General features: G+C 45.5%; 1 protein-coding gene across 4 annotated transcripts in view; it reads left to right on the top strand.

Annotated features, from left to right (window-relative positions):
• EEIG1 (estrogen-induced osteoclastogenesis regulator 1) overlaps positions 1-21459 on the top strand; it is a 38021-nt gene that overhangs the window by 7605 nt on the left and 8957 nt on the right. For 3 of the 4 annotated variants that reach the window (XR_008469276.1, XM_054220579.1, XM_054220578.1), the window contains exons 3-7: positions 13502-13622; positions 13949-13978; positions 17619-17735; positions 18236-18282; positions 20929-21086. Coding sequence is in view for 3 of the 4 variants with exons in the window: in XM_054220579.1 (XP_054076554.1) it covers positions 13502-13622; positions 13949-13978; positions 17619-17735; positions 18236-18282; positions 20929-21086 (473 nt within the window). In the remaining variant the exon portion in view is untranslated. Of the gene's footprint in view, positions 1-12791; positions 13409-13501; positions 13623-13948; positions 13979-17618; positions 17736-18235; positions 18283-20928; positions 21087-21459 lie in introns of those variants that run through there. The other variant, XM_054220581.1, reaches the window with a different exon arrangement.

Genomic DNA, 21459 nt, shown 5'->3' with positions numbered 1-21459 from the left:
CAGAGCATTTCTTTCCTCTTTTCTGGGCTCTGGCTGCTACACCTGCAGGGTCCGACAGACCGCAGAGGCTTCGGGGTGGGTTGATTTACTTCATTCTGGACTTGCCTCTTCCTGTCATCGGTCACCGCACTGGAGCCTGTCACAAGACGGGCAGAATTACGTTAAAACTTTCCTGCCACGGGGGCTGTATCCTGTTGAGTAAAGACCAGTCTCTGTTAATGCTCTGACTCCTGTTCCGCCTGCTGTTGCTCAGGCAGGAGCTGCTTTGTTGACCAGAAGCTGTAATCTAAAGCCCTGTAACCGATACGCTGTGTGTACAGCATCAGTAAATATGTGTGGATACAGCCGGCTTTCAGACTTCCCCCTCATCGCCTGTTCTGAGCTGGCATAGCTTTGACAGCTAACTCTTAGCAACAGCCTTATCTGTGTGACTTAAGCAGCCCTTGGCTTAAAAAATTACTCATTGGAAATTAATGTTCTACTTTGAGACTGAGGCCCTATGGCCCACTTGATTTTAAGGGTGGCAATACTATCAACTCTGGCTGAGGACAAGGGGAGGTATGAGAGGGTCATCCTCCCCCCGCTTAAGACATGTACTTATTTCTGAAATACAGGGGAAAACCTAAATGGCTTCCAGTCTGTTTATTCTTTGTGCTCTTGAGCTGCCATCAGTGTTGACTCTAGCTTTGGAGCTGTATTTCTGAGGAATTCATGCATGCCTTGGGGAGCCTGTGGTCTCGCTGCACAGTGGTTGGTATTTTAATAGGCCATAAGTTGCCAATGGCAAGTTGTTCTGGTACCAGCTTCTAGATAAATGAGGCAGGTACAGATTTATTTCTTATTATTATTTTATTGCAGGAAGCTACAGCTGGTAGTGTTTCGGGAAAGAACCCAGTGTCTCCCTCAGATGAGAAACCTCCCTCTCTTTCAGGGCAAGCCTGTATGCTTGCGAGCCTGGCAGAGCGGGATGGAGAGCTCTGGCAGCATCCACCTGCCTTTGGCTCTGCAGGGTCTCCTCCGTGCAAGGACAGGCGGATGTGGCTCGGTGTGCAGCCTCCCTTTTTCAAACAGGATATGTTCTGCATCCTCTGTGGGCTGCCAGCTCCACGCCGGGCTTGCAGCCTGCTCTGAAATGGGTCAGGAATCACTTTGTAGCTGTGGCTTATTGTATAATAAAACAGAAGCCTTTAGGAGTGCACTGGACCAACACTTGGAACAGCTTGTTTCTTCTGTAACAGCCTGTGACCTCATATCAGTAATCTGTGCTGTAAAGGTGATTATTTCAGGTGTTATTTCAGGTGGCTGGATGTGTTACCCCACCCCAGTACCAGCTGCTTACCCTGCAGAATTAGCTTTTTTTTTTCTTGCAGTTTGTTCATATTATGCCAAGTGCACTTGCTGGGAGAGACCATACACATTGCTATCGTAACTCCGGACTTGGCATCATGATCTCTCTGGTACCATACAGTGGGACTCGGCATCTCATTTTAGTGCCTGGGTTTGAAAGGCACTTCCCACTAGACAAACAGTTGTGCCTGTGTTCACTGGATGAACAGCCTTCTTGTTTGGTGTATTTTTAATCTGATGAGCAAGAAAGGGAATTGTTCTGCAGGATTCGAAATTGCTGATCATCATGGAGGTCATTTTCACATGCTTCTCATGAGTCTCTCATGTAGCTCAATTGAAGGCTGAGATGAGGGAAAGATCAAGGAAATGGGATGGGGTCATGGAGATGAGGAAGAAAACAAAGAGGAAGCACATGAAGACTAGAGGGTTGGAAGGAGGCAAGTGTGGAAGAGACAGGATGTTCTAGATAAGCAATAGCATATACAGTCTGTGTAACGGATACTTTCCCTGTGGATAGAAAGTAGCTGAGCTGGCAAGACAACAGGATTTTGGCTGAATTTATCATAGCTCATTGGTGAGAGGAGGCCTTGAAGGAGGTCCCGTGTTGTAGTAGGAGATGGGACTGAAGCTAAAAATACTTTTACTGCCGTATGCTGTATTCTGAATAAGAAATGAACCTGGTCCGTTCAACCTGAAAGTAGTTGAGCATGCTTACATGGGAGGAAGGAAAAGAGTGTATGGATTTACTGGCCTGGAAGGGCTGGAAAGAGACTTACAGAGACCATCACCCCTGCACATGGTTGGTAACTAGCCTGAAATGTGCTCTCTGAAATAAACAACTAAAGCTAGAAAGCTTTCTTTTGGGATTGCCGCTTTCTAGAGTTGCATGTTTGCCTCCATGAGGCAAGTCCCTTCTCTTACCATTCACGTAGAAAATGAAATTTAAGGTCTTGGTTTGTGCCTTTCAGAAATTACCAAACATTATGCTCTGGTCTGGCTTTGCAATGGAAAAGCAGATCAAGGAACTTGGTAATAGGAGACCCTGTGAAAGGGATGTGGCCTCAGGGTTTCAGTTTGGGGTAGTCACCTACCTCCACTTTTGCTTCCAGAATAAAACTTTGTATGAAATGGCTGTGGCAAGATGTTTCGCTAATGGATATTGGGTTAATAATCAACAGAGACTCCCTCAGCCAGCTGCCACACGAAAGACTGGTCAGTACATGCCTACCTGTGCTCCCACCTGCCAGTGGAGTTTTCATTCCTCCTGAAATGCAGGTGGTGAATGTGAGGAGTACAAAACGGGGAGGCCAGAGTGAACCCTGCCGAAGGTTTCCGACTGCCTTGTTCTGTTTCCAGTCCTTAAGGGATAATCTTGCTCATCAAAATAAAAACGCAAATGGCCAGGAGAGGGGGAAGGAAAAGTTTGTCTGGAAAAACTCAGGCTTAGAGAATTACTTTTTTTCCCCTGCCTTGTATCAGATTCTTTCAGGCTTTATCCATGCTTGAAACAGCAAAGGTGAGGCTGGGTGTGGTATCATTGTTTTCAGTGGATTTTTTGTTCTCATGTGTATGGGTTGGGGAGAGGATTGCCAGCTTGGTTGTGTTTTCATCATGCTTTTTGTGCTTCTCTTCCTAGTTCCTGTTCTTCCCATCATTGCCTAGGCTGTGCCTGCGTGTCACAGAATATGAGGGAGGAATCTAGGATATTTATAATTCAGCAATCTTTCCAGATCTCTTAATGCTCCGTTGCCCTGAAATGGAGCAATAGTTTTAACGTTCACGCTTTGACGCAGACTTGCTGCACCAGGTCAGCCCCAGCTTGTGCAGTGTCCTGTTTTCAGACGAAGCAATAAGAGCTGTTCAGAGGTAGCCTGCTTGCCTCTGTTACAGATTAATTATGCAGTAACCCCTCTGCAGGAAAGCTCTTTTCCTGGCTTCTGTCAGCGGCCTGTCATGTTTTATCTCATACTTTGGTAACACCAGACAATTGCATCTGCATAAATGCTGAATTCCTTTCAAGTGCAGTGCTGCTCATCTTCTGCCTTCAGTAGCCTGCACTGCTCATTGCTGCAAGGTAAATTCTGTGTTGCGGAGGAGTGTATTTCCTATAACTGTTTGTTACATTTGCTGCCTTTCTGCTTTCTGAAATACCCTTTTTCTGCTGTACAGGGAGCAGCTGATCATACTCTTGTTTGACCACTGTTCTTTTTAAGATCCGTTTGTGATGTAGGTTTATAGCAATGGCTTTTCACGCTTTCTGTGCAAGTATGTCTTTTCTTTCAAAACAAATCCACGTGCTATCTTCCCTGCAGAAGTGATGCATACACATCTCCAATGTCATTCGCTCTCAGTAGGGGAGGATCAGGGCAACGTGTCTGAATACAGCTGATAGTGACAGCCACAGAGGAGGTAAAAACTCTCTGATCCTCAGAAACCTGCTCCTGGCAGCCCAGCGGTGGGAGCCTGTTCTGACATCTCCCAGGGGCTTAACCAGCACCAACTGCTGTTGCAAAATGCAGAGCGCTCCCGTATTCTGCTTTTAACCTTTGTCTGATCAGAGCAAGTTGCATCATAAGTTACTGGTCTTAAAGAATTGCGTTTGTCTAGAGCTGTGGCTCCGGAGGAGCAAAAGCATCTCTAACTGCTGTGTCTCAGACCTCTTTCTCTCCCCTCTCTGGCACTCTGGCATAACACTGTATCTGACCCACTCTGGATTCAGGGCAAAAGGGAAAGGAGATTGGGACAGGCAGGGTCTAGAAATCCTAGCCCGTCACCACCAGTATGGTGACGAATCAGGCAGGCAGAAGGCTTTACTCAGCGGCCTCTTCTAATTTGCAAACCTCTTCTGCCGAGTAGCTTTTTTGCTGATAAACCCTAACAGTGACAGATATTGATGGAGGGGACAGAGGTTCAGTGAGACCATGTTTGTTCCTTGACCTTAAAACCAGTGACCTGGGTTTTGCAGCTGAACAGTGCCTTTATAAAGAAACCATCATAAAACACCTGTATCCGTCACGGAATGAAAAAGCTGCTGTTAACATATAAAAGGCTTTCTCCTGGACTATTGTATTGGTTTTGACTAAATGTATACCATATAGGAGTGACTCATAGGGGAACATGTCTGAGCATGGTAGGGTGTTACCTCTTGGGTAACTAAACCTACTTTTAGCACCAGGGTTGACTTCAGGCAGCTTATTTACTGAAGGGCTCTTCAGTGTACTCGAGCCAAATTGCAGTGATGTTACATCACATGGTATTAATGAAATTATTCCAGAAGTGAACTTGGCCTCATGTACAGGTTAATTTGCACTATAAAGACTTCTCTGGTACAGCTATATTGGCAAACTCTCATGGTTGAAACAGGGCTGGTATTGGTAAAAAAATGTCACTTAACTATTCTGGCATCAGTATGTCTTCACATGCCGTGAATCTGCCTTAGAGGCAAAAAGATTTGTCTTGGTGTACATCACTTGCATCAGGGATGTTGTTCCTAGTTTTGTGTTGATTCCCTTCAGGGTTTTCATTCTCCAGATTTACTATCCCAGCAAAGCCCTGGAATATTGAGTTTACCCATGTCTTGATTTTTTTTTTCCATCATGGAGTGTGTGTGTGTATCTTTTGTGTGTTGACAGGGTAGTTTTATTTTTTCTTTGCATCTTGTTTACCAACATAGCTTTCCAGCATCACGGAGTTGTAGCCATCTCGTGTACCCTGCGTGGTAGGGATGTTATCTCAGTTCTCCGTACTGGAGTTTACATTGCTGTCTTTCTTCGCTAGGAGTTTAAATTTAGTCAGCAAAGGGCAAATCTGGAATCTCTCAAAATGACAGCTAACACTTATGGGATGAAGAAAGTTTATAAATATATCAGTGACGGATAATCGGTGAATCTTCATTTTACACCTATGGTCTGCCAGAAGTGAAACGACTTTCCAAGCTACAATACTTTACAGATACGTGTAATGCCTCTGAAAGATGGTGGGTTAATCTACCTTAATCTTGTAAACATCTGTACAGAACAAACCTTAGAGATTTTTCTGAAGCGTTTGGGACCTTCTGAAGCTTTAGTTCCTCTGTCTCTTAGAACAACAGGGGAGATTTGAATTGTGACTTGCTTCTTCTGTAACTGAAATCCTTATGAACTTGCTGGTGAGAGGAAAACACTGGTGGTGGGCTTGGCAGCCTGGCACGTGGTTCCCTCTTGGCTAATCCAGCTCCAACGTAGTCTATTAGAACAATAGAAGCAGGAGTTGGTGTGGTGACTCAGTGCATGATCAGAGTTCAAAAAAAAAAGCAAATGCGTCTTTCAGTGTTCAATACGCATGTTATTACAGACTTGTGTTTCAGTAACTGAGTCATCTATCCAGTTATTCTTTTCTTTACACTTAAGAGTTTGGTTGTGCTTTGATTGTGATGTTTTTGCTCCTGGCACACATCCTTGGCCTCTGACCAAAAAGAGCTTGTGCTCTGTAGATGTGGCAAGAAGTCCTTGGATATGTGCTGCTTCGGGTTGGTCTGTCTTCAGCACAGTGTGTAACAGTAGATGTGTTGCAGAGCATTTACAGTTACAGTCCCTTCTTGTCCTTCGTTTTCCTGATGTCCATCATTTCTTCACTGCTTCGAGATGACAGAATGTGAATTATAAATACCTCCAAGCAGACTGGCTCTGCCGGGCATGTCCTGTCTGTAAAGTGCCATGTACACGTCCCTTGCTGCTCCGTGACTGAGTCTGTTAGAATTATTTCCCCTTGCCTTCTCCCTGCTCCACCCTTACTTACCCTTCCAAAATTCGTCTCACTTGTTCTATAGCTTAAGTTTTAAAGGGTCATTATTCTGTGACTTTCTTTCTCCATTTGGCACAATTTTTATTTCATTATGCAACTTCTGCTGTAGCACTCGGTCACCAGCTGCGTGCTATTTTTTAATAACTTCCATTGTTTCTCATAGTATATTTAACAGAGTTCATGTTAGGAGGAGCTTGAAAGGTTTAAGATTTAGATGGTTAGAATGGCTGGAAATATTTTTTTTCAAAAATAACCGCTAGTGCCCAGTTTTAGAAGCCCTGGGTGTGCTGGAGAGTGTGACTGCAGCAATCTGGAGTATGTGAGATGGACTGCGGTGGAAAGCTGTTGCCTATGGGACGTTCTGCAGGAGGTGCAGGATTTCGTGCTTGTCACTCGTAAAAGACACATGTCTGGATGCAGGTGACTGGAGTCCAGACATAACTGAATTACCGCCTTTCAGAGAAGCTGTCAATACACAACTAGGAATGCTGATGCTGGAGGGTTTTTCTACTGGTGATCGACTGCTACCCCTGTTATCCAGTAGGTATTATCACTCCCTGGCTTGTACTGGTGGACTTTTATCAAGATAGATGACTGCCTTGGAGGGAACTGTAATATGCAGTTCAAAAGCTGTGCTTCTATGGAAATAGGCTTCTTCAGGAAAAAAGGTTAAAGCCATAAAAACTCAATCACTTGCCTGCTAGATACCAGCTTGTTCCTTAAGGAGGATTTCTAAGTCATTCGTTGTATTCCATTTTTATTACATGCTCAACTCATGCTTTTTGCTCCAATTCTTTCCTTGCCTTTCACATACTTGGTGCTGCTGTCGTCGTCATCCCCTGTTCCCTGGTGAAACAATCTTGGCTGTTTCTTAGCTTGGTTTCTCAGCTGTGGCTGAAGTTTCTTCCATTAGCTTTTTTTCTTTCCTGTATGGTTGCTGTTAATCCTTTTTCCTGTATTTGTCTCTTCTCCAGTCAAACAGGCACTATGCAGGCTGTGCTGTGAACTGCGTAAGTGGAATCTGGTTTCCTGAGCTGCCTTTCCCCTACTCCTCCTTCCCTGGCAGCTTTTCCCCCACCTCCCCAAGTGCCAGCGAACAGCAGGAGTGGATGGATGTCCATCTCCTGGTGTGAGACAGAACGGGGCAGGCATGGTGAAGCCCTCCAGAAGTGTTGGAGCTTGCCTTGTTCCCTCAGAAAAATGCTGGATCATGTGAATGCCTCATTGTAAAAGCATTAGTGTTCAAATTTGGATTTAGAGAGCCCTTATGTATCTCTCCTGTGGTGCAAACGAAGAACTAAATTGATAGGTGTAAGCTGATGCCAAGTGGGAGGTGTGGGTAGGTGTCCTTCTCCACCATGAGCCATTGGTATGGGTTTGCTGGGAATTTAGAAATTAATTGTGAGTAGGTGGTAGATGTGATGACCTTACTGCTGAACCCGTGTTTAAAACACTTGCAGTGAAACATCCAAATAAGACTTGTTTCCAATGACAAAGGATTGCTTAGTTCTCTTAGTAAGACAGTCTGCATCATCTGTCTCTGAGCCATTTTTCCATCATAACTGCTAATGTCTACTACACAACAACCAGCGCTTGTCAGCTGGAGAATACGGGGTTGTTTGCAGTGGGGGAGACATCCAGCTCTTTGGGCTGGCAGTTGTTCTGGTCCATGATGTAAGCCCCGTCAAAACAGAGTAACTGTATTGTTGAGAGCTATTTGCAGCCCTTTCTGTTCTTCTACTCAGGGAAGGCAAAACCCTTCCATGCAAATAACTTGCGGTAGTGCACTTGTATGCATCCAGGTTAAACTGCCTTGGATTTCCATGCATCATGTATCCAGAGGGTTTTTTATGATCCTGTATGGTGTTCCCCAAGGAATAGCGTGTGTCACCTCTCGTTCTTGGGATACATTTACACTGAGCTTCCCAGCACCTATTGCTGCATTGTGTTTGCTTCTGCTTTCTACCTGCATTTGGCCTGTATGAGCTTGACAACAAGATAAAAAAAGATGACAGCTTTTACTAATGTGATACGTTCCCATGCTGCTGTTTGGTGTGCTGTCTGCCGATGGTGCATCTTGTTTGCCGTTGATTTCTCTCTTTTTCTTTGCCAGGCATCTGGATGGCAAAGCCTCAGAGCTGCAGTTTTCTTAATAATAACGTGTGCTGCAGTGAGGTGCCCTGTCCTAAGCCCATTATTTGGGGATACCTATAGGTTCTGGATCAGGTATCTAAACCAGCTAATGGCTGAAATGAAGGCTCACTCTTCTACTTTTTTTATAGAGATAGATATATATATATTATATATTCACCCACCATTGTATTTTGTGTGCTTTACAGGCAGTGATTAGGCCCTCTGTTTGTAGCAGGACATGCTGTGTCTGTAGGATGGTATAAATTTTGGCGTGCTGGGAGCGCAGTGGTGTGAATAGTGGTTACTGACCTGGGCATCTTAGAAACTCAGTTTCGAAACGGGTTTTTCAGGGACTTTTCCTTGCCCTTACCAAAGGTCTCTCCTACAGCTTTGCACTAGATAGCCTGGTTAAAATAGTAACTATTGTCTCTGGAGCATAACACAGGATTGTTTCCAGACTTTGCCAAGCTAAGGGAGTGATCCTGCTCTAATTCAGCCTTCGGAAGTGCTCGAGAATAGATGAGGCTGTCCTAATGGTGGGTCTCTACAGCTGAAAGCAAAGCTGTGTAAAGAAACGCTGTAGAAGATGCCCTTCAGATGCAATCCGCTGAAATAAGTTGATTTCTTTTGTCTTTTCCTCCCTCTGTGATTGAGGGGATTGTACCTGCATCACTGAGGTTGTCTTACCTTTGTTCCCAAAAGACCTGCTGCTGGAGTGTGTCGGGGCACCTTTGAGGGCTGCTTTTCAATCCATTGCACTTAAATGAATCTGGGCTGGGACTTGGCTCCTTGGCCTCTTTAAAATGGTGTTGTCTTTCTTGTGCCTTATCAGATTGAGATGCCGTTCAGCGATGTTGCGCTCCTGCGTGCAGTGGTGAACCAGTGAGGAGGATGCAGGGTACCGTCTGCTGTGAGCAGGCAGGGGGATTAGTTCTGCTTGAAGGGTCTGACACAGATCCACATCTCCGAGAGGGAGAACAGCGAGCATGTGGATGGGGCATCAGTAATAGGAAAGCTTGCCCTCTCCCTTTGTGCCGATGAGGAGGAGGAAATCTGAATAAGAAGCTCTTTGTGTATGCTTATCTATATACTGTCTCATTTAGCCTGAGGTTTTCCCACATCTGCTGCCGTGCATGAAACATCGGACTGAGACACATTGCTCTACTGAAATGTTTGGCATTAGAAAGCTATTTTTTTCGTTGTTGTTGCCCTCCCAGTAAGCCTGTGGCCTTTTTATGATGTTTCATGCTTTTAACTGTCTTACATGTGACTGTTGCCATTAAGTAAAAGTGAAATATCTGCTTTTCTAAATGTTTCAGCAAGGCAAAACTGTTTCAGTGGATTGTGTGTTTGAAGTATGATACCCAGTTGGGTGCAGCTCAGCTTTGAGTTTGTAAATAGAAGTTTTAATCTCTGTTCTGGTGTTTCATTAGCTAGATTTTCATGTGGGACAGAGGCCCATGGTAGCCCAAGATAGCATGGGTCGTATACGTGGCCTTTTTCGAGAAGTGTTTGCTTTAGCTAACGTACCTTCATAGTGAGCTTTGTGCCTTTCTGTAACAGTGCTACTCTGTCCATGGCACTAAAATCAGAGTTGGTAAACATCTCTTCTCTAAAATCTGTTGTGTGTTCCTCTGCCTGTCTCCAGAGCTGCAGTAAGGCTGAGCGTGAGATCCGAACCCGGAGAGACCTTGGTGGCTTCACTGCACACACTGCTGCTTCTGTAAAAGTAGATAAATCAGTGGGTTGCTTCTGTGTATCGTTCCCATTACTTAAATTCCTACCATGCTATGGTGAAACATTTTCTAATTGCCCTTTTTTCTGGTAAATCTCCTCTTGAGGTAAAGGATAGCAGCTGGGGGATGCAGTAAACTGTCCCCTCTGGCTGGTGAAGAAGCTGGAGGTAGGTGAGTAGCTCTGGGCTTAGAAGACCCCGTGAAGCTCTTTCTGGAACTCTGCTTTGCACAAAAGCTGCTGCAGGGTTGCATCAGTTTATTCTGAGGAGGTATATTTAGGTCTAGAAGAGTAATTACACAGCTTTGAATAAGTCTCGAGTCAGAAGAGGGCAAAGCTTAGCTTGGCAGGGATTCAACCTTCTGGGAGTCTTTCTGCAAAATGGTACAGACGGCATTTTTAAAATAAAACTTCTTAAGACCAGTTGAATTGGCACTTAGTATCAGGCTTTGGTCTGATATATTTCTGGCTCTCCAAATACAGAGTAAAACTTAAAATTAGACACTTCTGGTTTTAAGCTGTTAGTTTCTGCTTTGGTTTTAGGTGCCTTGTGATTAGGATGGAAGGAAACGCCTCTCGGTGCACCCTCACCACACTTCTTGTGTGGTTTTTTTTGGTTTCTGTGTGATGCTTCCTAATTGTACATCAGAGAATATTCTAGGGCTAAATACAAAACTGCTCTTCATCTGAGTCTGCTTTTTTTTCCTATTTTAGTCTTCTCTAATTACCAGCCTAACGATAGCTTGGTGGGAGGTGGATAGACAAAGCCCATCGCTTCCCCACATGCCATCTTCTGCAAATGTGGAACTAATATTTTATAGTTTAGCTTGAAACAATAGTGCCGTCACTTGCTTGTCTAACAATACAGACTCAGCCCCCACCCTTACAAGCCACTCTTTAAAGTAAAAAAGAAAGTTGAAAGTCATTGTTGAGTGATTGTGACACTTGTGACTGGAAAGTGGCTCTGAATTTTACCTTGTAAATTCCTTTCCGCCCTGTGCAGACTATTCTGAAGACATAAAAAGCCCCAAGCTACACATGCACCTGCAGCTTGGGTTCATGTTCATGGTGCTGTGTGTAACATAACCCCCCCCAAATCCTTTTCCTAATCCCTTGCGCCGTGTGGTATCTACAGCAGTTTTGGAAAGCAAACATACATCCTTACTAAGAAGCATAATGTCTGTTAGAGCTTATGCTAACAGCAAATTAGCTATGAAGGAGCTCTATTACTAATCAGTACTTTTTGCCATGGTTTGAAGTAATTAGCCTTCATTGGACTTAGCAGCATCCAGCGGATGCTTAATCATAGCTGCATTGTGATATGAGCAAGAACTCATGAGTAAGGAAACTCGCGTGCTGGAGCAGTTCTTGCCTGTCCTACTGACGAAGCAGCTGCAGGGACCCAGGCGCATGCGATGGGTGTTTGAGCCGGAGCTTAGTCACCTAAATACTTGCTTGTGACAGGAGTTAGAGCTCCTGAGCCACGTTTGTGAATGAGGTTTGCAGCAACGGGCTGTTGTACCTGTCTGATCCAAATACCGTTTGCTTATAGCTGCCTTCCAGGATTCAGCTTGAAGCTCTGGTGTCGTTAGCGGAATTAGCATTAGCTTGCTCTCTAGAGAATAGCAGTTCCTTTTTAAAGACGACTAACACTGCTAAAATATTTGGTATTTTATGCATCTATTGTGCCTTCCTTGCATTCTGAAGCACGTGTGTTCCCAAGCATTTTTCTGTTCTGTTGAATTCCTTTTTTCATTGGTATCTGAGTTTTCCTTCCTTTAGGTCATTCGAGATACCTACTACTAAGTCAGGTTTAAGGCACCTCACATCTGAAATTTAACTTGCCTAATTTGGCTGGCTCGGTGAACGTTTTATTATAGGCAAAGCCTTTTTAATCCCTCTGGAAGTGTTTCTTCTCCTGTCTGAAAGAGCTGGAGTGAGTTGAGTGGAGCAATGAGAACCAGATCTCATCTTGAATTAATCCCAGATTCAAAGGTACTTTCGGCACTTAGATGTCTCACTTTCAATGACTTCAATAGCTAGCCTTAGTGCCGTCTGGAAGGAGTTTAAGTTCACTGCCTTGAAGGAATTTCTGCCCTCTGTTTTCCCACGTTTTTAACAGGGATGATCAGCCCTTATCTGCATTACAGGGGATTACAGGTTTCAGTTATTTGTCAGCTACTCCTGTTCTGTTCTCTGTGTTTGCCTTGGCCGGCACATTCAGGTCCCACAGAATAGCTCAGAGGACTGCAGGGACCTCCTGGGTCAGGATCCCGTCCCTGGTATCTGTTCTGTTGGGCTCACCTCGAGGTTGCGGAAGGGTTTGTTGGGCTCTATGCCGGCTTCTGCCCCTTCCTTCCCAGGAGACTTCAGGCGATACCAAGACTGATCGTTCTCCCCTTTGCCACTGATCTCTTTGCCGTGCACGGTGCCCGCCGGGGTCAGATGGTGGGAAGCCTCCCTTTCCCTGCTAAAGCAAACATTTTATCGCCTGCCCTTGCCCCTTTGTCCTGTGCTAAGAGGAGAGATAAGAGCGAGATGCAAACTTGCAAGCTCATAGCTGTCAAAAGTGCCTTGCCTTGCCTTCCCCCCCCCCACTCCCTCCCCCCCCCCCCCCCCCCCCCCCGACCTCATTACTTTGAGAACTTAATTGGCTGAGGGCCAGGCTCTGAGCCATAAACAGATCAGGTCCTGCAGAGGATCAGTGGGGAAACAGAGCCCTGTGGAAGGACCCACACACCGGGTTTCGAGGCTCCTCTGAACCTGCCTCCTTTGAAGGGTGGAAGCCAAAGCTATACCTAAAGCAATTCCTGCACTCGGGAAGCCTTCTTCTCCGTGTGCTTCTCCACTTGCCCTGGAGATCAGGTAGCTGGTGAGAGGCTGTGCAAGGAAGACTGCCTCCTCCCTGGCTGGGACTGCTCCAGTTACTGTCTGAACTCCATGATTTGAAGCACAGTGTTTGCTTGGCTTGGTCCTGTCTGTGTGCACCCAGGAGTATTTCCACATACGTTTTTGTCCTCCTTTGAGCTGGCTGTCCTCGCTGGCTTAGTCCCAGCATAAGAAGCAGGATGGCTGCCTGGGAGGGACAAGCCGTCCAGAACACATAGCACGTTTGCTGTACAGAGGCTGTAAGAAGATAAGCTTGCGAACCTTCAGCCTAATTCTGTTACGGAGGTCTGCTCTATCCGGGCCGGATGATGAATGAGCTAAACCAGCTAAGCAGGAAATGTCAGAGAGCTTGTGAGAGTTTTAAAGGCAAACTCTGTTGATGAGTTGATTAGTCTTCCCTGTAACCTAGGTGGATTTTACCTGTATTGACTGGTGAAAAGCTTGATGCTAACGTAACACCTTTGTGTGGTGCAGTTTCAGGTGGTGTGGACCAAGCTGTGCTGTAGAGGATCTTTAAGCCCAGGTTGCCTGTCATTAAAAAAAAAAATACTTAACAGTCAGGATTGATTTGGTTTTGTACCTTTATTTGAAGGCTGTTTTTTTTCCATTCTCATAGAGAGGAAGTTCAGGAAAACTGTGTCCGCTGGAAAAAGAAATTCACCTTTGTGTGTAAAATGAGTGCCAACCCAGCCACAGGACTCCTGGACCCCTGCATCTGCCGAGTATCTGTCCGTAAGGTGAGCATCTAGCTTCTGCTTCTGGCAGGTACTACTACCAGTGTTACTGGTGTTGGTTACTAGCTGTTTTTTTGGCAGCAAGAAGAATTGGATGGAAGTGGTGGGAAGGAAGGATTGTTTGGGCTAGGATGTGACTTGAACGGAGCCTCTCTCTCCAGCAAGGGTGCTTGACAGAGGTGGGGGGTGACCAGGGTGGTGGTAACCCTTGGGAGACAGAGGTTTGTAGAATCCTGAAAGCAAATTCCAGAACTGAGTAATGACTTTCCCCCTGTTTCCCCAGCACATATAATAGCTGCTTTTCCTGTTTGTTTTGTCTCCCATTATAGGAGCTGAAGGGCGGAAAAACCTACTCAAAGGTAAGAGCACAGAAAAGCAAACGTGGCAGAGTGGTAATGGTCTTGTCTTCTGTTAGTGCTTTACACCCATTAGAAACCAGTGGCTGCTGCATGAAGCAATTTGGACAGTCAGTCATTAGTTCTTAGTTTAGGCCTGAGTTAAGTGATTTCCCCAAAAAATAGACTTGCTGGGACAGGATCCAGATTGCACTGGATGTGGATTTGAGAAGGGGGTTGGGAAGATGATCTGCATGTCCTCAAACTTTGGGGAAGTTCTGAGTCAGACGTGAACTCTCTGGCTTCTGGCAACATCTTGCTAATAAAGAAACACAGACTCCAGTTCTGTTTGCCAGAATACAGCAGCCAGCTGTGGCTGGGGTAGGCATCTTGCTGCCTCGTGAGTGCAGGCAGAAACCTACAGCAGAATTCACCGCCTTCCAAAGTACAAGAGACATTGAGGCAGAAACCAAACTGATCAGCAGGGATGTTTTGGGTTGTTTTCCCCCCTGTTTTCTTGCCTGTTCTATGGGAGAGACAGTGGGCCACCTCCTTCTCTTTGTGTTGGACCAAGAGACAATGTTGGCTTAGAAGTTGAGCTCACGCAGAGCCTGAAGCCATGTTTGTTTGAAAATGAGTCACTGCTGCTGTTTTCTAATAAACAGATGTTCAGGTCACGCATAACCTTGTAAGAATTTCTTCTAATCAATATCCTTCCTGAGACCGTGGAGGCAACTGGCTCTGAAGGGTGAACTGCACTCACTCCTATGTACTGCTGTGCTGTGTGATAGAGGGCAGAGCTGCTGCCCCCACCGTTCCTTTTTTGTTGCTAATTAGGACATGGTCTCTAGGGCCATCAGTTTCTCTTTCACTGATTTCACACTGAGGGGAGATTATTCCTTCATTCTGCAGAGCTGCCTGTCCAGGGAGGGCAGCATAGCTGGAGGAAGAGACATGCCTCTGAGACAAAGTAAATGCATTAGGCTCCTCCTCGCACAGTGTCCATCCTCAAGATTCCCACAGCATTTGTAAATGCAGAATTAAAGGAAGTCTGAAGGCACGTCTCCATGGAGGAGTTAACCTGGGCTCTTATTCAGGCCATGTCCTAACCTACTTCCCTTCTACTTAGTCTCCAGTTGTGTTTTGAAAGAGACTTAGTTGCTCCAGCTCAGAATTGGGGACCAAATCTCAAGTACTTGTCATCTCTTGGGCTGGTATCTTTCTTGGTCTCCCCTGAAGAAGACAGATGTGTTCTCCTAGAATTCAACAGAAGATGACCTGAGCATTTCAGCAGCATGGAGCCAAGGGATGTCACACCAGACAGGGTGATTAAACTTTGCAGTCTTGCCCTGTGGACCAAGCTTGTTCCAGGCAGGTCCTCATGGCAGAACTGACTTACCTGGGATTCATAACGTTTCTAGCAGAAGTCTGTAGTGTATGTTCATGCAACTATTTTCCCATTCTAAACAATGAGTCCTTACCTCTTTCAACTGTATTCATTCAGCTGAAAACTACTCCAATTGTGGCAGCAGATGTAGATGAAAATGCAACTTGTGAATGCCCTCTTTACCTGGTCCCTGTTCAGCAGGAACTGAGAGTGATGGAGCTGTTTGTGCTCAAGACAGAGTTTCCATCAACTTGCACACCTTTTGGTTTGACGTTAATGTCACTTCAGTGTCAGGGGTTATAGAGCGGAAGCCAACAGGAAAGACTGATAAAGCGGAAACTCTTTCCCCAAGCTGGAAGAAACACCATCAGCTGGCTGGAAAACTGAGGAAACTATTCTGAAAGGTTACATCTGAAAACATCCTTTTGTTAAGGGATCCTTCCTCTATATACTGGGAGTCTGCTTCCTGAGAAGAGCTTCTGACCTCAGCACACCGTTTGGGTCGCTGGAGGGTTCTCCCACACTCTGAGGTTGAACTTCTCAGAGAAGTTAGTGCTGTGGTGGAGGAAGAGGCACTGGGAAGGGTCTGGGCCACTCCTCTGCCATATTGTTCTGCTGGTGTGGTCGTGCCATGTCTCTTCTGTCCTCTAGTTTTGTCACAGTGATGGATTGCAGCTCCCTCTGTGGCTTTCTCCTGTCCTGTTTATCTCTGATAGATAAAAATTCACTGTTTTTTTCCTTATCAGTGAACATTCAGCAAGCAGCAAAGCCCCTGGCTAGAAGAGACGGAGGAATATCTACAGCAAGGGCTGGAGAAACACTTGTGTTAAAGGAATTTTTAAGAAGGGAGAAAAGTTAGGTTATTTTTTTCCTTCCTTCATTTGCTGAAGAAAGGTTCCTACGCTATCCCACACTTTTTCTTTTTCCTTTGCCATCTGCTCTTGTTCCCCTTTGAGAATGGGATGGAGGAAGCAGCTATGCTAATGTTGCTGCTGTCTTCCCCTAAATCATATATCTAGTGCAGGCTGTGGTTTAGACTTTTGATTTGGAACAGTGGGAGCCAGGGTTCATACGGCAGTGCCTGTGGTTTGTGCTGTGACTCCCTATCAGCTTCCACAGTTGACAGAGCACCACATATCCTCAGGATGGTGCTTCTGTTTGAGGTTCCCAGTTCGGCTGTATCATCTGGCTGTCAACACAAGCGCAGGAGAAATGTACTGCAATGCACAAAATAACAGCTAGGTCCGAGCTGCTACTTTTCCATCTTCTCTCCATGTTCTCATGGAAGCTGGGCTGTACGTTGAAGTGACGCAAACTATCCATGCTTGGATGGTTTGGCCAAATATGGGGTACAGCATCTCTTCCTGATCAGATTAGATGAGATACAACTGACCTTTATTGCTAAAGCTCTGCATAAAAGAAGCTATAACTTTTTCTTTGAGGAAAACACTGTATTTATGTGCTAGGCACTAGAGTAGAAAAGCAAAAGTTCTCTCTTTCAGACACTCCTTGGTGTGTTTGTCCTTATTCTAGAGGCATCAGTACCCTCTCTGAATTTGCCTGTGACCTTACCTGTTTGCGTCCTCTTTGTTAGAGAAGGTTTAGAGAGCTCACAGCTAAATCTCTCAAATATTTTTCTTCCCTTCTGCCTGTCAAACATACCATTTGCTAGTTAAATCTCTGGAAACTTTGCTCCAGGAGTTCCCCAGCCCAGGAGCTGCATCTGGCGGGGTGAGGCACATGCACCACTGCATGGTTCTGGACTCCCAGCTTGCTGTGCTGAAAGTCGTGGGTTTGTTTTTCAGGACAGTGTCACTTTCCTCTGTAACAATATCCTTTCATCTCCTGGTTCACATGCTCCATTGCATTCTGGGATGGCCCGATACAAAGAGTGCCTTATTATGTTTGTGTATGTGTGATTCTGTTTTTTCCACATCGTTGACCTAGTGCCTTCCATGTCCTTGGTTATGCAATGGCTGGGGGCTGGTTAACGCTGTCCTGGCCAGAGCTGCTACTGTACATCCGTCCTCCATGCAGGGCTGGCTTCCTGAAGGCCTCCGAGTGTCCACCTGGCTTAGGAAGAGGAATGGGACCTTGCCCATCCTCGAGAGTAGGGGGTCTTCACAGACGTGACTCTGTGTGTACCAGCTCTTGTTTCTGCCCTCACTCACAGATGCGCTCTCTTCCTTTGGTCTGTGTGACACCATGTATCCCTTCATTGAATGATTTTTTTTTTTTGTTCTCTCCCCTTCCCCTCCATTGTTTTCTTGGCTACAGCTGGGCTTTGCTGATCTAAATCTGGCAGAATTTGCGGGCTCCGGATCTACTGTCCGTTGCTGCTTGCTGGAAGGCTATGATACTAAGAACACCCGACAGGACAACTCCATCCTAAAGGTATGGCAGCTGGTACTGCCAGAGTGGAAATCCTACTATGGAATTCAGAAAGATGACAGCCAGAGTGCAGTGCTGGGCCTGAGAGAAGGTCCTGTTCTGTACAGAGACATGATTTTGCTTTTATGCTGCTAGTTTAACTTTGGGAAGTTTCCTATTATCAGACTTGCCCTTTGATATCTTGGCATCCATTTGGCCAAGTGATGACCCTCACTAGCATTCCTTGTCATCAAAGAAAGCGTGAACAGAAGGGGGGAAAAAAGTTAAGTGCATTGTCAGGGTGGCCAGGCCGATGTCCTGCTGAACCACTGCAACTTGGAGTTACTGATGCCAGTGATTTGGGGCAGGGAGGGAAATACCTTGCTAAATCCTTGAAGCTGATTTCCTTTGGAAAGGAACTAGGTCTTGCTAATCTTTACACCTAGCCCTTGACCTCCTGGCTGTTGTGAAGTGAGGAGCACACTGCAGCGTGGCTAACGATGTGCCTTGTCCTCCCTCTCCAGGTCACCATCGGAATGTCCCTGCTCTCGGGGGACCCCTGCTTCAAAACGTGAGTTTCTGGGTGCTTGCCGCATTGTGGGCAGACCAGGACACTTGGTTCTTTCACCATTCTTTGCTGGAGACTAAAATTGATGGGGAGGGTGAAAAGATGCCCTCGATATTGGGAAGTACAGGGGGAAGCTCAAAACTGGTGGTCTGGATTGTTGAATCAGACAGAATAGCTAAGCCAGCTTGTGCTGTTGGTTGGTTTGTCTCTGCTCTGGTTTTCCCAGGTTGGTTATTGGTTGGGCCAGTATTTTCCCTGCTAGTGTTAGTTAGGATTTGGAAACTAATGGACGTTGATAACGAACTTCAGGTTTTGCATGAAGGATGGAATTTCTCATAGCTCTTCAGTCGGTTTCACTAACCTCTGAGAAGGGAAAGGTCAATGACGAAAACAGTCTTTGAAACAGACACACTTCAGCACCTATCACACAGGATAAAGATCTTGAATTGAAACAACAATAAAAATACTGCAAGGCTGAAACATTTTAGTTCTCCTTTTCTTCTGCAGGGGCCCAGCTTCACAATTTGTGTTAATTAGCAGAGAAATTGTAATCGTGATAGGAAAGAATAAGGATAGTTAAGCTATGAAGCAGTTTTGTTGCTTAAAGAATTGTTGGGGGATCAACTTAAGAAACATACTGGCAACATGTACCTTCCTACTTGCGTTGCAAGACTCTGCATTCCAAGCCAGCCTGCCTTAGTGTGCTGTTCGGTGTGTGAGGATATGGGACTGCCATGTGCTGATAGAAATATTTTGTGTTGACTCCCAACAGCATGAGAGAAGAAAGCTTTACCTTGAGCCCACCTCTTGTAGTAGTGGTACCCTGGGCTAAAAGGTTTAATTTTAGGAGCTAGCTTAAAGTGTATAAATTAGCTTGCATTCTTGTTATAAAATGCTGCATAACTTCTGGTTGGTTTATCTTGTGAATGGCTCTTCATGGCGCTGCGGCGTTTTCTGAGACTTTGAAACCCTAAATGCAGTGTCAACTGATTCTGAAAAATTTCTGCTTCAGAAGGAAGTGTAATAAAGAAGTTTTGGATATCTTAAACCATAACTTTGTAACAGTAACACATGTTTTAAAGCTAGGGTACTAGGTCTGGCAATAACATGTCTGACAAAAATACCTGTTGCTCCTTCACTGTGGAAGCATGTCCCACTGTTAGAGTGCCTGAAAATTATACAGAATTGAATATATATATCCATTTAATGTAAGTAGGGTCAGTCTGAATGTCAAACCTCCTAATTTTCTTAAAGGATTTCTGCAGTCATTCCTGTTTCTTCTTTATGTTGATGATGTGCAAATGTCTAAAAATGGAAGCTTTGCATGTAGAATAGTCCTTGATCAGTGGAGCTTTTGAGAAATGGCACTCATTAGGGGATTAGGCAGGAATTAAACCATGCTGGGAAATCACTTCCGAGCACTGACTTTCTGCAGCACTCAGATGAATCTTCTCCTCCTGGGTGCCGTGCAGGAGGGCAGAGTGGGTTGTTTGCCTGAGCTGACGAACCCAGGGGCTGCTCCCGCAGCTGCTGCAGGAACGCTTTGCTTGGTTAAGGCTGTAAAGTCCTTATTAACCTGCAAAGCAAAGTCCCCAGAGTACCCAGATGCATGTAAATCACTGATAACATGATTAGGGAGGGATGGGGTTTTTTTTCCTGGGGAAGGCATGCTGTGGGTTTCCTGAAACCTTTATGGCTGTTTGGCTGCCCATATAAAATATTCTCAGCACTATATTTTTCTCTCACAAAATACTGCAAAGGTCCTTGCATGTAGCATCTTCCCTCAGAGCTCCAAGTGAGACAAATAAAAGTTTTTCTTTCTCACTCCTCACTTGAAAAGCATAATGTGATCCATTAGTTCCAGTTCAGACTTCAGGCTACAGGGAAGTTAGGACTCCAACAGGAACATTCAGTTTGCCACACTGCACATGCCGTGGCTTCCACCCAAAAACACTTCTGGAGGAAGGGAGGGGGCTCCAGGCACTGACTGCTCTGCCCTACAGTCAGCATTTACAAAGGGATGTTGGGAGCACGCAGAATAACCAGAAAAATAATTTTGACAGCTGGAAAAACACTTCAGTCTCACTGAAAAGGAGTTTAATCGTCAGTTGAAAAATGGAAAGCTTATTTGATCATTGTAAAAGTACACTCATAAGGGGATGGGGTTGCTGGGATAAAAGGCTTCTTTTGACCTGAGCCAGAAAGGTGTAACGAAGGGGTGCTGGAATTTAGAGCTGGACAACAGCAAACTGGTTCCTGTTTGTGAGGCCAACTGGCCACTGGACACGTGTTGGGGGAAAAGGGCAGCCCTGGATGGTCTTTTGCAGGACAGTACAGTCTCTGAGCCTGTTGTCCTGTATAAATGATTGAATGGTCCCTTTTTGCCTTAACTGGCCTCAGAAACTTGCTTTCCCTTGTAATGCAGTCCAGATGCAGTACGAGGTAGGGAACACCCAAGTCTTGCATGTAGGAAAGCAGAATCCGATGTTGCACTGTGTCACCAGTCACAGAGGGCTGACACCTTCCCCATGAAGGGTGGGTGCAGGCAGGGGGACCCTCCTGATAGAGCAGAGTGGGGATTGCTGCTGTGGTGGGGTGATTCATCGTCCCTGCCTGGCAGCCTGTAACCTTCTCCACTTCTGATTACAGGCCTCCTTCCACCGCCAAATCCATCACCATACCAGGACAGGACTCTACCCTGCAGCTGACCTGTAAGGGCGAGGGAACCACAAGCAGCAGCAGCAGCAGTTCAGCCACGATTGGTTCTCTGCGTCAGACCAAGCCAAGAACTGCCATTCTCAGCTCGGGTATGAATGCCCGTCCTGGAGCCATGCAACGCTTGGCTGTGCCTGGACACTCTTCTGTTTTTCCCAGCAGTTGCCAGTACAGAAACTCTTTAATTTTTTCATGTTTTCCCACACCCATCTTCATCCCTCTGCTCATTAAGAAAATTGAGAAAAACAAAATTATCTATTAAGTGCAACTGAGGAGAGGAAGCGTGAATCTTCGCCTTGTGTTTCTGTTAGTGGGGAGAAAGCAATTTGTTCTTTTTACTGGGGGTTTAATAATTCATGTATTGCACTCATCCCTGCTTTCCATTGTGTTCAGTGACACTTAACATTGTTCTCAGCTCAGCTATTCTGTTGCTCACACATATCTTCTAGAAAAGTTCCTCTGAAG

Source organism: Rissa tridactyla, chromosome 14 (genome assembly GCF_028500815.1).
Source record: "Rissa tridactyla isolate bRisTri1 chromosome 14, bRisTri1.patW.cur.20221130, whole genome shotgun sequence".
Taxonomy (NCBI): domain Eukaryota; kingdom Metazoa; phylum Chordata; class Aves; order Charadriiformes; family Laridae; genus Rissa; species Rissa tridactyla.
Note: the sequence above shows the minus strand (reverse complement) of the source record. Positions and strands in the feature narration are given on the sequence as shown.